General features: G+C 42.7%; 1 protein-coding gene across 5 annotated transcripts in view; it reads right to left on the bottom strand.

Moving 5' to 3' along the window:
* The window catches only part of LOC106604182 (serum response factor), a 63,221-nt gene that overhangs the window by 3,325 nt on the left and 41,684 nt on the right, over nt 1-18,212 (bottom strand). For 2 of the 5 annotated variants that reach the window (XM_014198620.3, XM_014198613.3), the window contains exons 3-8: nt 6,091-6,334; nt 3,102-3,251; nt 2,364-2,465; nt 1,881-2,102; nt 1,406-1,482; nt 1-470 (exon numbers count right to left, since the gene is read on the bottom strand). The exon at nt 1-470 is cut by the window's left edge and continues 3,325 nt beyond it. In XM_014198620.3, coding sequence (XP_014054095.1) covers nt 375-470; nt 1,406-1,482; nt 1,881-2,102; nt 2,364-2,465; nt 3,102-3,251; nt 6,091-6,334 — 891 coding nt within the window. In that variant the 3' untranslated portion in view covers nt 1-374. Of the gene's footprint in view, nt 471-1,380; nt 1,483-1,880; nt 2,103-2,363; nt 2,466-3,101; nt 3,252-6,090; nt 6,335-18,212 lie in introns of all 5 variants that reach the window. The other 3 variants (XM_014198632.3, XM_014198642.3, XM_014198626.3) reach the window with 3 other exon arrangements.

Raw genomic sequence — 18,212 nt, 5'->3', positions numbered from 1 at the left:
TTGACTATATTTCCTATTAATTTTACAAGTCATTTAATGTATATTTTCATGGAAAACAAGGAAATTACTAAGTGACCCCAAACTTCTGATATTTCAGTTTTTAATTTGTAATAAATGTGTAAACATTTCTTTAAATCCTGTTTTTGCTTTGTCATTGTGGGCAATAGATTGAAGAGGGAAAAAAAAACAATTGAATCAAATAAGGCTGTAACGTAACAAAATGTGGAACAACTCAAGGGGTCTGAATACTTTCAGAATGGACTGTTTACTTACAGTATTGTACTGTAAAGCAACAGAGGTGTAAAATGAAGTGCTAAGGCATCAATAAATAGAGATGTCAGTCTTTGTCTATTTGGCCAGTTTTCATGCGTTTGTCAGTCGTTCTTAGCGCTCTGTGTGGTGTTCAGGTTGACCATCTGCAGCTCTGTCAGGTTACTGCTGCTGTGGCTCGACTTCTGACTAATCACCATCTGCAACACAACACATCAACGTCAGCATGCGCCACTGAAAACCTCTATGCTCAGCACGGTTCCACTTTGCATGCTTTAATTTGTGATTGTTGTCACCTTCTGCCTTCTGTCACACAATACTACTGCCTAACAAGGTTAGGGTCAATTCCATTCCTGTAAATTCATGAATTAAACCAAATTCAAATGACAATTTTTCCTTATTGAAAAGCATTGATACCACCCACACGCCTGCACACATCCACTGTTTTTTTGCTGCTGTATTTGTACTGTTGCCAGTTTCTTCGGTCTGTGTTGTCCGTTTTGTCTAACATTGTTGTTGTTTGTCAGTCCCTTTTGCCTCTTGCCAGGCCTTCACTGTAAATACGAATTTGATCTTAATTCACTTAATTGATATTTGTTAAGAGAATATTCTGAATTGACTGGAATTGAAATGGAATAGACTCCAACCCTGCTGCCTAAGCACCAAATTATTGACATGAAATTTACTAACTTAAATAATCTCTTTTAGATAAGAAAGCCTTTTCTAAAAGCATCACTTTGCACAAGTTTGGTCATTTGTGTTCTTACAGTGTAACTATTGTCCTTTAACTAGGGCTCTTGAATCACAATGGCTTATATTCTGTTCCTAAACTTTAGTCATTCACAAACCACTAAACAAAAACAATCTGAAATCTCAATCTTGCATGACTTTCTCAATTATAGTAACAAAACAAGTCTTCCAAATAACATATGGTTTCGCTTGTGCCAACAGTGTTGTCCAAATGTCATAGGACTATATCATCCACATAGAGTAACAGTACAGGAGGCAGGCCAAACCCTATCCCTCCACAGTGAGAAGACAGTGCTCTGTCCGGATGCATTAGTGCAGGTCAGTGGCATGCTGGTTGCAGATAGAATATGAGAGTTTCACTTGTAAAATGTAGGTCTTGCCGTACTGGGTGTAGCTGCACTGCCGAGACTGGGATCTGCATGGTGCCCGAGGGTGCCGTAAGGAATACCTGAGGGACAGCACCTAGCCAGAGAGATGGACACAAACAACATGAAGAACACAGCCCTCTCATCTAAACTAACATTTTATCACTGAATATATACAGACACTATGTGCATGATGTGTAAGCTATACCACCCCACTTTGGGTCAGGGTCAAACCCACTAGCCTGTCTTAATCAACGTCCTAACTATGTAGCTATATTCATACCAGACCTGGGTTCAAATAGTATGCGTTTTCATCCTTTGAGCACTTGATTGAGCCTGCCTGGAATGGGAGCATTTTGAAAGTTCCAAACTCAATCTGCCCAACTAAAAATATTGGCAAGAAAAAAATACAAATTGAACCCAGGTCTAATTCATACATCAATCAACCTCCCCCTCCTTGGTTTCCCCATTAACCCATGACTGATGTAGTCTCACCTGTGTCCCAGCGTAGCCTACTGTAGTCTAGCGTGGTCTCACCTGTGTCCTGGCACTGTCCATGGGACACCTGCATGGCCGAGGGGCCCTGGGAAAAGGTGTTGAGCACAGCCAGGCCACCATCGGCCAGCGTGGGCGTGGACGCGTACATCACTGTATGGGGGCTGGTGTACATCATGTGACCCGCCATAGATGTGGGCACTGACGATGTGACGATGGTCGCTGGGGGGAGTAGAAAAGAAAGTGTGAGACAAAGAAAGATTAGTTTATAAGAGACATTGCCCACCAGATGGCACTGTATCACTGAGGATAAAGTCCATTCTGTTCAACCATAGTTGACCCCTCATAGCAGTATTGTAGACTACAACCTTCCACCTACTCAGCTCACTCAAAGAGATACGTTAGAGTTAAGTTAGACTATGGCTATAGCTTCTCACACATAACCAGAGTTGTACAGCCCTGTGTTAATCAAAGGATAGTTACCAGTGGAGACAGAGGAGGTCTGGGAGATCTCCGAGCTGCTTTCGTTGGCATGTGTGGTGGGGTGCACCTGGATGGCCTGCAGCTGCTGGGTCATCCCTCCCCCTGGAGGAGAACAGGCAACACCAAACACCTGCTCACTCACCTGTACACTATTCTATCTTAATGTCAGAACACTTATAAGAATATTACAATTTCGACCCATACAGTTTTGGACATGGTTTCATACGTATAATCAGCTAAAGTTCATGCCTGCCTCATGCCTGTTATCCAATGTACATCCCCTCTGCAGCCACAGACAGACTAGTCTCCCTATTTTTTCCCGGAGCACAAATCAGAACATGAGTAACTACATCCGCACAAATGAAAGATAAATACTAGCCCTTTATGGAAATATGTAGTAAGGCTTATACCCAATTCCCCCCTCTTACAATCAAATTTATTTTATAAAGCCCTCAAGACATCGGCCTTATCATCCCACGAATCTCAAAAAACACAACTGGGGCAGGGCCTTGTCTTACAGAAGCCCGCTTGCGGGATGCCCGCTTACCCATTGATATAGGAAGGGGAGGAAAAGGGCCCTGTGTTTCTCACACCCAGTACCACACTGACTGGACTGCGCCAGGCTCTAACGATGTGCAACACTTCTCTCTCGACAGACAGACTAGTCTCTAGGCAGACACAGACTAGTCTATCGACAGACAGACTAGTCTCTTTCTTTCTCTCGACAGACTGACTGACCTAGGGAGACTGCAGTGGGGAAGCGGAAGACGGCCTGCTGGCCCTGCTGTGTTAGTTGCGATGAGGTGAGCGTCTGCCCCTGGATGGCCAAGGAGTGCTGGTGCAGCTGGCTGAGAGGAATGGTGGGGGTGCCGGGGAGGAGCGGAGTGCCTGTTGCAGGATGGAGACGAGAAAAGGAAGAGTTAAACAGGGGGAGGGTGTTGCATAGCCACACTTGGTCATATGGTCCATTGACAGTTTCTTTAGTTGCGCTATTAGGGTTTGAGATTTCAACAGTTTTTTGGCACTGGTCATGTACCAGACAGGTGGTGCAGAGAGTGAGGGAAAGAGAGAGAGGCTCCCAAGCTCCCCTTCAGCCTGCTGCCATAATGGGAGAGAAAAGAGAGATGGGGAGAAAGATCTGCTACCTCAACTAGCTACAGCTTCAGCCACACTGTCACTACATACAGACTTCACCCAGCAACAACAAGGGTAATACCTTACTGTCAGTGACTGCACCACTACATGACATAAGACTTTAAGGTGGATATTGCCCAGTATTGCATAGTTGTAAGAGACCTGGACCTCCTGTACTGATTTTACCTATTTTAATATAAATATTCCAGTGAGAGTAATACAATGAATTCAGGGCAATGCAAATATACAAAATCAAAGACTCCTTTATAAAAGCGACAGCCAGCTTATATTACAAAGTTTTCAAAGCTCTGAACCAGAATATATACAAATCAAATCAAATTGTATTAGTCACATGCGCCATATACAACAGGTGTAGACCTTACAGTGAAATGCTTTCTTACGAGCCCAACTGACCACGCAGTTTCAAAAAATATGGATGAGAATAAGAGAAATAAAAAAATAACAATATATACAGGGGGTGCCGGTACAGAGTCAATGTGTGGGGGCACCGGTTAGTTGAGGTAGTACGTACATGTAGGTAGAGTTAATTAATTAAAGTGACTGTGCATAGATGACAACAGAGAGTGGCAGTGGTGTGGAGAGGGGAGGGGGGGTGCAATGTGAATAGTCTGGGTAGCCATTTGACTAGATGTTCAGGAGTCTTATGGCTTGGGGGTAGAAGCTGTTTAGAACCCTCTTGGACCTAGACATGGCGCTCCGGTACTGCTTGCCGTGTGGTAGCAGAGAGAACAGTCTATGACTAGGGTGGCTGGAGTCTTTGACAATTTTTAGGGCCTTCTTCTGACACCGCCTGGCATGCGATATACAGTGCATTCGGAAAGCATTCAGACCTTTTTCCACATTTTGTTACATTACAGCCTTATTCTAAAATTGATTAAATAAAAAATGTTCCTCATCAATCTACACACAATACCCTATAATGACAAAGTTATTATGCTTTTTTTTTTTTTATTTAGTAAAAATTAAAAACTGAAATACCTTATTTATATAAGTACCTAGTATTTTGTTGAAGCACCTTTGGTAACAATTATGACCTCAAGGTGGTTCGTTGCAGTAGCGTGACTTGCGTCTCCACATCAACTGTTTACATTATGGCGCATTTCACATCTCCAGGAAGTCCTCTCAGTTTGGCTATGTTTTACATGTGTAACAAAACACCAGTATCCAGGAAGGAAACGTGTACATCTATGAGCTCAGCAGCTCCTGCCTTTGATTTCCATTGTAATAGAGGAATAATTGGAAGGTCCAACACAATGGCCATCGTGGAGAGGGCTGCCGAACTCTGCCTATAATTAGTAATGAATATTCAATAAATATTGGGCAGCTAGTGCTGAGATTATAATTTAGTCCTACTTCATGGAGCCCCGGCTCAGACAGAGTTTGAGGAACCAGGCGTGGCCCCTCATTACATCACATCGCATCACATCGCACCAGAAAATCTACAGTATCTATCTAGAGAGATGGTGTATAAAATGTGCCCCTTGTAACAGGATTTGCAATACGTGCATTCGGAAAGTGTTCAGACCCCTTGACTTTTTCCACATTTTGTTTCGTTAAAATATGTCGACAACCAGACCTGGATTCAAATACACGCTTATTTAAGTATTTGTATTTTACATACTTATTTTCTGTGTATTTGAGTATTTTAAAATCATTTAGCAGAATTACATACTTCTATTTGAAGTATTTTGAAATATTTCCTATAAATATTATTTGAAACTATTTTCAAATACTTGTTTCCAAATACAATTTAAATACCCCTAGGACCAAACAGACCTGGGTTGAAATGCATAGGAGTATTTCAATGTTTGTATTAAAAAATGTACTTGTCTGTATTTGAGTATTTTCAAATACATGCCAATACTTACCAAGTGTATTTCCGAATACATTTCCAAATATTCAACTACTTGTATTTTTTAAGAAAAAATATCCAAATAATTACTTTGAAATATATGTGAAAGTAATTTAGATACTTTAAAAAGTATTTAAACCCAGGTATGTGAAGAACTAACCCTCTTGAGTGACACACAAGCATGGTCAACAAGTGTCACATCGAGTTGATCCCGGTGAACCCCAACTCCATTGTAGAGAATGATGTCTATGTATCTCAGTAAACAAACAAACTGCAGTAAATGATATGCGTTTCTCTTTAGAGATGGGTTGTGTTCAGTAAGACACAGACAGACCAGTAGGATTGTCGAGCTTCTACTGTCCGAGAGTACTTAGTACTTCTGAACAGAGTGCCAGACATAATTTGCTAACCTAGTGCCAACTGATTCTACATGTAGAAGTGGGCAAAAAGGACATCCGTCAGTCGTCCACTGGCGGGTGGTGCCTATAACACACCGCACAGTCAGCAAGCGAACGAACGGCAAACTAATGGCCCCTACTGTACAGACCAATATTTGGTCTGGTGAGTTTTCTCCTTTAGCCACCAAGCAGAAGAATACAGGCGCTCATTTTAAATTCTGTTGCAAAAAATTTGAAAACATGACCCTGGATTCTGACTGGTAATGGTACAGTGGAGCATAGCATAGTATTTTTTATTAAAGTATAGCATAGCTATAGTTACCTGACATGAAGGTGAAGCCGCTGGGCAGCTGCATGACCTGCCCTCCGGAGGCACCGGTGGTCTTGAGGATGGTGCCGTTGGCATTGACATTGCTGCTGGCCGAGACGGGCGCCAAGTAGTTGGTAATTGGGAAGGAGGGCCCGCTGCTTACCTGCATGCTGGTGGAGGTGGTGGGGGCCGTGGGCGTGTGGGTACTGGTGGTGCCCGGGAGGCTGGCCACTGTGAACGCAGGCTTTAGCTGATCCTGGGAAAGGAGGGAAAATATGAATTATGAGTGGGGCTGTCAAAATAGTAGTTTCATGCTTCCATCAGAAAGTGCAAAAATGTTGTATTTTTTTGGCTCTTATCCACTGGACTTACTGACTAACTCAATTACTGACAGACATATTTTATTGAACAAACCAAGCCCATGACAGCACTATTCACTAGAGCTAGTGGGGTAGAGAGGAAGTTCATAGCCAAGCAATTACCATTGATTTACTCTCAGCCCTATGTTCTCAGCAGGTAGCCATTTCCCCTCTTTAATATACTGTATGTTTGTATGAATTGTTGGAATCAGCTAAACTTTGAACATTGAGATATTAAATGAATAATAGGAAATTAAAGAGACTGGGTTATGTTAGAAGTTAATGGTTCTCAGAAGAAAGAAGGCAGCTTTGGAATGTGTTTGATGGAGGAGAGCAGAGCGATGTGTTGATATAGGGGAGACAGATGGACATCTGTGTATTAGATGAAAGAGGGGTTGAGGTCAGGAGGTGAGGACAGATTCTCTTAAGAGAGTAATAAATGTTTGGAATCCTGTTACCCTCTTTATTAGCTTCCTGTAAAGCCATAAAATGTAAGGATTGGAGAGAAAGGGGAGTGTCTTAAGTAGGATGCATATAAACTGTGAAGTCTGACATCTTTTGCTGTCTGTTTTCAGCTGTACAGAACCTTTGGGAAGAATAAACTTGGTTAAAGCTTCTCTAGTGTCCGTGGGTTATTTACTCTGAAAAATAAGAACCCAACAGTATGTATGTATGTATGTATAACAGTATGGCTTCCTCACCCCAACCTGGGCTCGAACCAGGGACCCTCTGCACACATCAATAACTGACACCCACGAAGCATCGTTACCCATCGCGCCACAAAAGCCAGGCCCTTGCAGAGCAAGGGGAACAACTACTTCAGGTCTCAGAGCGAGTGACGTCACCCGATTGAAACGCTATTAGCGCACACCACCGCTAACTAACGAGCCATTTCACATCGGTTACACTCACCCCCCTTTTGACCTCCTCCTTTTCTGCAGCAACCAGTGATCCGGGTCAACAGCAACAATGTAACAGTATAGCTTCCGTCCCTCTACTCGCCCCAACCTGGGCTTGAACCAGGGACCCTCTGCACACATCAACAACTGACGTACAGTTGAAGTCGAAAGTTTAAATAAACTAAGGATGGAGTCATTAAAACTTGTTTTTCAACCACTCCACAAATTTCTTGTTAAGAAACTATAGTTTTGGCAAGTCGGTTAGGACATCTACTTTGCGCATGACACAAGTCATTTTTCCAACAATTGTTTAGACAGATTATTTCACTCATAATTCACTGTATCACAATTCCAGTGGCTCAGCAGTTACATACACTAAGTTGACTGTGCCTTTAAACAGCTTGTAAAATTCCAGAAAATGATGTCATGGCTTTAGAAGCTTCTGATAGGCTAATTGACATAATTTGAGTCAATTGGAGGTACCTGTGGATGTATTTCAAGGCCTACCTTCAAACTCAGTGCCTCTTTGCTTGACATCATGGGAAAATGAAAAGAAATCAGCCAAGACCTCAGAAAAAAAATTGTAGACCTCCACAGGTCTGGTTCATCCTTGGGAGCAATTTCCAAGCGCCTGAAGGTACCACGTTCATCTGTACAAACAATAGTACGCAAGTATAAACACCATGGGACCACGTAGTCGTCATACCGCTCAGGAAGGAGACACGTTCTGTCTCCTAGAGATGAACGTACTTTGGTGTGAAAAGTGCAAATCAATCCCAGAGAAACAGCAAAGGACCTTGTGAAGATGCTGGAGGAAACAGGTACAAAGCATCTGTATCCACAGTAAAACTAGTCCTATATCGACATAACCTGTAAGGCCGCTCAGCAAGGAAGAAGCCACTGCTCCAAATCCGCCATAAAAAAAGCCAGACTACGGTTTGCAACTGTATATGGGGACAAAGATTGTACTTTTTGGAGAAATGTCCTCTGGTCTGATGAAACAAAGATAGAACTGTTTGGCCATAATGACCATCGTTATGTTTGGAGGAAAAAGGGGGAGGCTTGCAAGCCGAAGAACACCATCCCAATCGCGAAGCACGGGGGTGGCAGCATCATGTTGTGGGGTGCTTTGCTGCAGGACGGACTGGTGCACTTCACAAAATAGATGGCATCATGAGGAGGAAAATTATGTGGATATATTGAAGCAACATCAAGACATCAGTCAGAAAGTGAAAGCTTGGTCGCAAATGGGTCTTCCAAATGGACAATGACCCCAAGCATACTTTCAAAGTTGTGGCAAAATGGTTTAAGGACAACAAAGTCAAGGTTTTGGAGTGGCCATCACAAAGCCCTGACCTCAATCCTGTAGAAAATTTGTGGACAGAACTGAAAAAACGTGTTCGAGCAAGGAGGCCTACAAACCTGACTCAGTTACACCAGCTCTGTCAGGAGGAATGGGCCAATATTCACCCAACTTATTGTGGGAAGCTTGTGGAAGTCTACCCAAAACGTTTGACACAAGTTAAATCATTTAAAGGCAATGCTACCAAATACTAATTGAGTGTATGTAAACTTCTGACCCACTGGGAATGTGAAAAGCTGAAATAAATCACTCTCTCTACAATTATTCTGACATTTCACATTCTTAAAATAAAGTGGTCATCCTAACTGACCTAAGACAGAGAATTTTTACTAGGATTAAATGTCAGGAATTGTGAAAAACTGAGTTTAAATGTATTTGGCTAAGGTGTATGTAAACTTCCGACTTCAACTGTATGTATGTATGTATGTATGTATGTATGTATGTATGTATGTATGTATGTATGTATGTATGTATGTATGTATGTATGTATGTATGTATGTATTCTGAAAGTATTCAGACCCCTTGACTATTTCCACATTTTCTTCATTACAGCCTTATTCTAAAATTAAGTCGTTTTTTTCCCCCCTCTTCAATCTACACGCAAAACAGGTTTTTAGAAATGTTTGCAAATGTATTACAAAAAAAAACCTGAACTATCACATTTACATAAGTACTCAGACCCTTTACTCAGTACTTTGTTGAAGCACCTTTGGCAGCGATTACAGCCTCGAGTCTTCTTGGGTATGACGCTACAAGCTTGGCACACCTCTATTTGGGGAGTTTCTCCCATTCTTCTCTGCAGATCCTCTCAAGCTCTGTCAGGTTGGATGGGTAGTTTTACTGCACAGCTATGTTCAGGTTTCTCCAGAGATGTTCGATCGGGTTCAAGTCCGAGCTCTAGCTGGACCACTCAAGGACATTCATAGACTTGTCCTGAAGCCACTCTTGCATTGTCTTGACTGTGTGCTTAGGGTCGTTGTCCTGTTGAATGGTGAACCTTCGTCCCCAGTCTGAGGTTCTGTGTGTTCTGGAGCAGTTTTTCATCAAGGATCTCTCTGTACTTTTCTCCGTTCATCTTTCCCTTGATCCTGACTAGTCTCCCAGTCCCTGCCGCTGAAAAACTTCCCCACAGCATGATGCTGTCACCACCATGCTTCACCGTAGGGATGATGCCAGGTTTCCTCCAGACGTGCCGCTTGGCATTCAGGCCAAAGAGTTCAATCTTGGTTTCATCAGACCAGAGAATGGTGTTTCTCATGTCTGAGAGTCCTTTAGGTGCCTTTTGGCAAACTCAAGGCCCTTCTGGAAGGTTCTCCCATCTCTACAGAGGAACTAGAGCTCTGTCAGAGTGACCATCGGGTTCTTGGTCACCTCCCTGACCAAGGCCCTTCTCTCCTGATTGCTGTTTGGCCAGGCGACCAACTTTAGGAAGAATCTTGGTGGTTCCAAACTTCTTCCATTTAAGAATGGAGGACACTGTGTTCTTGGGGACCTTCAAAGCTTTTTGGTACTCTTAACCAGATCGGTGCCTCGATGCAATCCTGTCTCGGAGCTCTACGGACAATTCCTTCGACCTCATGGCTTGGTTTTTGAAAAAGTCAATTGGTCTGAATACTTTCCGAAGGCACTGTATATATGGAAAAATACACATTTAAAAACATTGAACAGTCGATTGGTCGAAAGAACAGACTACTCTTGGTCGACCACCATTTTATTTTTAGTCGGAGACAGTCCTAAGATGCATTTACATGCCTGAACATGTCCGTAGCCGAATGTCAGTCAATACAGTTTCATGTACACTCCCCTTGCTTGAACCAATCAAATGCTTGTAAATGCATGGGGGGATTGAATGAGTCCAGTACACACGTCTCATTAAAGAGAATCGGAACCCAACCACTTACTGCACTAAGGCCTACTGGACATCAATGCCACAGCATTTACTCCAGTGTAAACGCATGTCAGTGGACGGAAAAGTAGTGTCAAACAGGAATAATCATTACAGAACGTCAAAGTTGTCAGGAATAAGTTATGTACTTGTATCAGCATAATAGGACTATTGACATGTTTTAACAGAGCCTTATTTTTTTGCCTTGATTGTCTGTCTGTCTTCAAAATCATCAGAGTGGAATCATACCAATTCAACAACAAGCAGAAATAATAATAACGAATGCAAATTATTTAACTAAGCTGTGTAATAAGTTGGCAAGAAGTGGTAGTATAGTGTATATCATAATAACAAAACATAAGCATGATTATGTGAGGGTATAAAATAGGGCCGGGATGATACCTGTATCACGATACTCATTAGTATGCTGGCAAGCAAACAAAACACGAAGCAGATTTAACTCCTTTAGGAAAAGCCCTAATGTTGGAAACAGCCCTAATGTTGGAAACAGCCCTAATGTTGGAAACAAACATCATTATGTTTCCATCCAGAGTCACATTTATTTATTTTCCAAATTATAGGACCCAATATTTTACATACAGCAGGTTTTTGGACCAAAGAGTTATTGTGATGTGTATCGTCACAGCCCTAGTATACAACAGTAAACATTGTTGTGAGTGGGCTGCAAGGAGAGATGGGCATTAGGCAGAGAAAAGCTACATATCAGACACACACACCCACCCCCACACCCTGTTGATAGGGCTATTTCAGAAATCCTTAACATCAGTATTATTACAACACACACTGGATAGACTGTCAATGTGATCTATATTCTTTTCAACTCTAAGGGAGGGGTTTCCCTGACACTGATTAAGCCGAGTCCTGGACTGAATAGCAAACTCAATGGAGAATGCACATGCTTTTTAGTCCAGGACTAGGCTTAATCTATGTCCAGGAAACTGCCCCTAAAAGTTTGATTTCATACTGCCACTGCCATTCATACAAGACAGACAACACTACCAAAAGATAGGGAAGGCAGAGCAAACTGCACGCTGAATGCAGAAGAAATAAATGTCTATGACAGAAAAAAAGCTTCTGGATTTGGATGAAGATTTCCACTTCAACAGGTCTGCGGCACAGGACATACTGCTCAACCCAGACCAGGCCCTAATCCCCAACACTCGGAAGAGAAACAGACGGCAATATAGAAGCCAATGTGCGGGCACCCTGATGAAACTCGTCTGCACGTAAATAATCCACCTCTACCCTCTGGTCTATTGGTCTATCTACTGGTCTATCTATCTAGCTAAGGACCCTGGGACTAAACACCTCCCACTGCAACTGGATCCTGGACTTCCTGACGGGCCGCCCCCAGGTGGTAAGGGTAGGCAACAACACATCCGCCACGCTGACCCTCAACACAGGGGGCCCCTCAGGGGTGCGTGCTTAGTCCCCTCCTGTACTTCCTGTTCACACGCGACTGCGTGGCCGCACACGACTCCAACACCATCATTAGGTTTACCGAGGACACAACGGTGGTAGGACTGATCACCGACGACGACAAGAGTCTACAGGGAGGTCATCAGACACCTGGCAGTGTGGTGCCAGGAAAACAACCTCTCCGTCAACAAGACAAAGGAAAACTACTACGGAGGGCCGGACACGCCCCCATTCACATCAAAGGCGCTGTAGTGTAACAGGACGACAGCGCCAAGTTCCTTGGTGTCCATCTAACTAAGAACCTATCATGGTTCAAACACACCAACACAGTCGTGAAGAGGGCTCGACAACGCCTCTTCCCCCTCAGGAGGCAGAAAAGATTTGGTATGGGCCCTCAGATCCCTAAAAAGTTTTACAGCTACACCATCACCGCTTGGTAAGGCAACTGTTTGACTGCATGGCGCTACAGAGGGTAGTGCGTACGGCCCAGTAATTTTTTTTTCACTGACTCTTGTACTGGCTCTATGCACACTCACTGGACTCTACCCAAACACTCACACATACTACACTGACATTCCAAAACACACACACACACACACACACACACACACACACACACACACACACACACACACACACACACACACACACACACACACACACACACACACACACACACACACACACACATTCTTCACATAAACGGGTGCTACTCTGTTTATTATCTATCCTAAATGCCTAGTCAATTTCATCCCTACCTACATGTACATATTACCTCAATTACCTCGTACCCCTACACATCGACTCGGTACCAGTACTCCTTGTATACTGTATAGCCTTGCTATTTTTTTGTGTTAATATTTCCTTTTTTTTGTTGCTAATTCTTCTTACTTTTTAACTCTGCATTGTTGGGAAAGGGCATGTACAGCTGAAGTCGGAAGTTTACATACACCTTAGCCAAATACATTTAAACCCAGTTTTTCACAATTCCTAACATTTAATCCTAGTAAAAATTCCCTGTCTTAGGTCAGTTAGGATCACCACTTTATTTGAAGAATGTGAAATGTCAGAATAATTGTAGAGAGAATGATTTATTTCAGCTTTTATTTCTTTCATCACATTCCCAGTGGGTCAGAAGTTTACATACACTCAATTAGTATTTGGTAGCATTGCCTTTAAATTGTTTAACTTGGGTCAAACGTTTCAGGGAGCCTTCCACGAGCGTCCCACAATAAGTTGGGTGAATTTTGGCCCATTCCTTTTCTATAGGTTTGAGGTCAGGGCTTTGTGATGGCCACTCCAATACCTTAACTTTGTTGTTCTTAAGCCATTTTGCCACAACTTTGGAAGTAAGACCCATTTGCGACCAAGCTTTAACTTCCTGACTGATGTCTTGAGATGTTGCTCCAATATATCCACATAATGTTCCATAATTCTATTTTGTGAAGTGCACCAGTCCCTCCTGCAGCAAATCACCCCCACAACATGATGCTGCCACCCACGTGCTTCACGGTTGGGATGGTGTTCTTCAGCTTGCAAGCATCCCCCTTTTTTCTCCAAACATAACAATGGTCATTATGGCCAAACAGTTCTATTTTTGATTCATCAGACCAGAGGACATTTCTCCAAAAAGTACGATCTTTGTCCCCATGTGCAACTGCAAACCATAGTCTGGCTTTTTTATGGTGGTTTTGGAGCAGTGCTGAGCGGCCTTTCAGGTTATGTCGATATCGGACTCGTTTTACTGTGGATATAGATACTTTTGTACCTGTTTCCTCCAGCATCTTCACAAGGTCCTTTGCTGTTGTTCTGGGATTGATTTGCACTTTTCGCACCAAAGTACATTCATCTCTAGGAGACAGAACGCATCTCCTTCCTGAGCGGTATGACAGCTGTGTGGTCCCATGGTGTTTAAACTTGTGTACTATTGTTTGTACAGATGAACGTGGTACCTTCAGGCGTTTGGAAATGGCTCCCAAGGATGAACCAGACTTGTGGAAGTCTACAATCTTTTTTCCTGAGGTCTTGGCTGATTTCTTTTCATTTTCCCATGAGGTCAAGCAAAGAGGCACTGAGTTTGAAGGTAGGCCTTGAAATACATCCACAGGTACACCTCCAATTGACTCAAATTATGTCAATTAGCCTATCAGAAGCTTCTAAAGCCATGACATTTTTCTGGAATTTTCCAAGCTGTTTAAAGGCACAGTCAACTTAGTGTATGTAAACTTCTGACCCACTGGAATTGTGATACAGTGTATTATAAGTGAAATAATCTATCTGTTAACAATTGTTGGAAAAATTGTCCTAACCGACTTGCCAAAACTATAGTTTGTTGACAAGAAATTTGTGGAGTGTCTGAAAAACGAGTTTAAATGACTCCAACCAAAGTGTATGTAAACTTCCGACAACAACTGTAAGTAAGCATCACACTGTAAAGTCATTACTCATTGTGTATCTATTATTACTTTTTTTTATTAATATGTGTTTTAGTTTTCTATTATTTCTCTTTTTTATTTCTCTCTGCATTGTTGGGAAGGGCCCATAAGTAAGTAAGCATTTCACTGTTAGTCCACATCTGTTGTTTACGAAGCATGTGACGAATAACATTTGACTCATGATCAGTGCAGGCTACTGCAGCAAACCTGAGTAACACCCCTGTTGGATTTTATATGTGACTGATTTAGTGGGTGAGAGGTACTGGATGCACAATGGACTACAGAAGCTTTACTGACAAGGCCCTCCTCTCACACACACACACACACACACACACACACACACACACACACACACACACACACACACACACACACACACACACACACACCCTGCACGTGGGCGAGACACACGTGCTTGCAACCACCCACACACACACACACCAACACAAACCCACAGTCCCATGTCGCAGAGAGCCCCAAAAAACCTTCCTTATTTTCCTATCACAAAATAGGAAAAGGTTCAATAAATAGGAAGAGGTTCAATAAATTACATCTATTCTCAAATATTTCCATTGAGAATATAATCTACATACCAAAACGCATAGTATATGAGTAGTGTCCACTACCATACATTAATAATTTGTAAACATGCTCCTTATCAGAGACTAGACAAATGAGTATTCCTGACTGCCAAACAGACAGAAGGGAGCAGCATAAGCATGGCACAAATGCAAAGCAGAGCAGTGTCCGTCCTCTCCAAACCACAACTCTAATCCACACAGAGAAAGGGAGCTCTACTAGGCCAAGGTCCTTTCCCTCTCTAGTTAAACAGCATAAGGGGAGGGGGCGTGAGAGGTGTGTTGTGCTGCTTCTCTACTAGAGAGCTTATCTCGTCTGCAGCCGTCTTGGTAGCAATTGAGCCTGGGGTCGAGGTTACTAGAGAGCAAAAATTGGTTGATTTATACATAATTTAGTCTAACCAATATGTGCCATCATATCATGTAATCACAGTTGTGTGTCTATCATATGGCCACTATTTATGTGCATACATGTCTGTGTGTGGGGGATAGGATAACAGTAGGTCTAGACAAGAGGACACCGTGCCTCTGGTGTTTGGGTTCAATAACATCAAATCAACAGAGAGATATCGACCCGAGAGGAATAGCCCAAAAAGCACTGAATAACTACTATAGTGCTTTTGCCAGGGGCTAAAGAGAGAGAGTGACAGAGAGTGACAGGGTGAGGACCAGTTGTTAGCCGGCAAGACCACGGGGTGGGAGTGAGGGTGTGAGGAGTGTCTGAGGTATTCAGGAGGGAGGGCCATGAGGGCCAGGGTTGGGACAGGGGACAGAGAGAGGACAAGGGTGAGTGTATGAACAGCTGAGGGGGCAGTAGACAGCTGGTGGGAGGGGGGGTAACCCAAGCACCTCGGGAGGAGAGTTAACCCTTTCCACACCAGCTGGGATGACAGGGCAGGAGGCCAGCCGGCGTGAGGAGCCACAGGCCACAGCCTGAATAGATGTCATGTTGCAGCCCTTTGGTCTGACATGAGTGGTATGAGAAGACTGCGTTCTTGTGAAACTCAAACGCATCCTTCTTCAGTAGTAGCAGTAAGTAAGCCTTGTCCGAACCATAGGGCAGGAGTGAATCTCCTGTTTCTGAAGTGTGAGGTAGCTTGATGAAGTACATCCCCTGGACAGGACGCTAGTCTGTCTCAGGGCCTTACCCCCAATGCCAAACAGAGGGACATTGGGCCCCAATTTTAAAGTCCACCAATCTCCGGGCAGACACCGCTTCAGTACAGACCTGGGATTCAAATACCACTAAGTATTTCAATTACTTTCACATATGTTTCGATGTAAGTATTTTGAAAAAAATGTCTTTGAAAGTACAAGAAGACGAATATTGGAAAGTATTTGGAAATACATTAGGAAAGTATTGGCATGTATTTGAAAATACTGAAATGCACAGATAAGTGTATTTTCAAATACAAATATTTAAAAAGGTCATGAATTTGAACCCAGGTCTGTTTGGCAGTGTTTAGTTCAAGACCACCTAAAGCAAGACTGATTCAAGACCAAAACCGGAGGGGGGTGAGACAGAGTCGAGACCAGGAGGGGGACAAGGGGTGCGAGACCGAGTCAAGACAGAGACCAGAAAAATGAGAGTCTAATTCAAGACCATGATTGTAATTTTGTCAAATCGCCACCATACTAAGAGTTCAAAATGTCCAGTATTTCTGTGTTCATATTTCAGAAAAACTTATGGCTTCTTTAGACATTCAGAATGGTGGAAAAATGCATGCTGAGGGAAAATAGAGCCACTCTACAAATTATTACTACCCCTCTTCAGTTTTTGTTGGAAAGGAAAGGGTTAACACTGAAGAGAAAAAAGATCCAATCAGGATTTTTCTTTAGTGGTCTCTGGGGAGATAAATCTAGCTAGCTAAGTCAACAATTGGCTTGGCCATCAGAAGCTAGATAGAAGGCGTCTGCCATTCAACTGTATTAGGGCAACATTTTGGAGTGACAGTGGAGTCAACCAATCACATTTGACTTGTAATTGGTGGGACAGTTTTTACAAAAAAACATTAGTCTGTGAGCTGTCCCCATGCCAAAACCAGTTGAGAGCTGTGCGCTCTTGCTGCCTGCAGATGATGTTCAGCTGAAACTAGGCTTTGTGTTGCTTTGCAATTGTGTAGGTACTTTGTGCATGATTTCTCTATTGTACTACATAATTGATAAGACGTATACCTCCACCACACTACTTTGATAAGCATCAGTAGGGATTAAGAAGTGCGTATACGCAACGCCCATTAAAAAAAGTGCACTCTCCTACAGGAGTGTGTTGGTATTACCGTTGCTGTACTTTCAGCATCACAAACCTGTCACACACTGAAGGCCTAGGTCCAATAGGTTCGCCATTGCACAAATATGTCTATAATAGATATAAAGACTGCAGGTATTAATGTTTCAAGAAAGGAGTGTATATATTTTGCCATGGCGAAGCGGTTTTATGCGCTTACTGAATGGAAGCTAATAATTAAGAGTTTTTTACTCCGCTGGTCTCTGGAAGAAATTACAAGTCATCACTGTCCGAGACAGAGTCAAGACCAAGTACAAATGCATCTGACACAGAGACAAGACCGAGACACTCAAAATGTTGTCTCAAGCCCGGACTCGAGTACTACAACATTGCTGTTTGGTCCTAGGGGTATTTGAAACTTATTTCGAAACAAGTAGGCTATTTGAAAATACTTTGAAATACTTAAAATAGAAGTAGTTGATTTGGCCACATTATTTGAAAATACTCAATTTACTATAGGGCAGCTGACCATGCTGTAAGACACATCATTATCAACATGACGCAATCACATTTTCCATAGTCCTTTGTCTGAGCAGGAAACTCCTACAGAAATGGGGCACTGGACTGAATCGAAGTCAGTCAAATATTGCCATCAGTTACCTGGCACTAATACTCTGTCAGTTCAGCCACGCTATCTCTATTGCCGACTTATCATTGTTCCTCAAACATGTTTGTTTGACCATCTCCCTCTACACTCTCCTCTGAATTCCTCACCACAGGTTGATTGAACCATAACATCTGCATTGGTTTTTGGTTCAGACCAACCTGGAAAAAAATATGTTAAACCAAGTTTCTTTTCAACATACTGATGTTGAACATCAGTTATACTTTTGGTTGAAAACACTAAAAAGTGGTTAAATACACTAATTTGAACCAGATTTCAACCAC

The sequence above is a fragment of the Salmo salar genome, chromosome 01 (genome assembly GCF_965601325.2).
Source record: "Salmo salar chromosome 01, fSalSal1, whole genome shotgun sequence".
In the NCBI taxonomy this organism is placed as follows: Eukaryota; Metazoa; Chordata; class Actinopteri; order Salmoniformes; family Salmonidae; genus Salmo; species Salmo salar.
The sequence above is the reverse complement of the archived record's forward strand: the minus strand, read 5'-3'. Positions and strand labels throughout refer to the sequence as shown.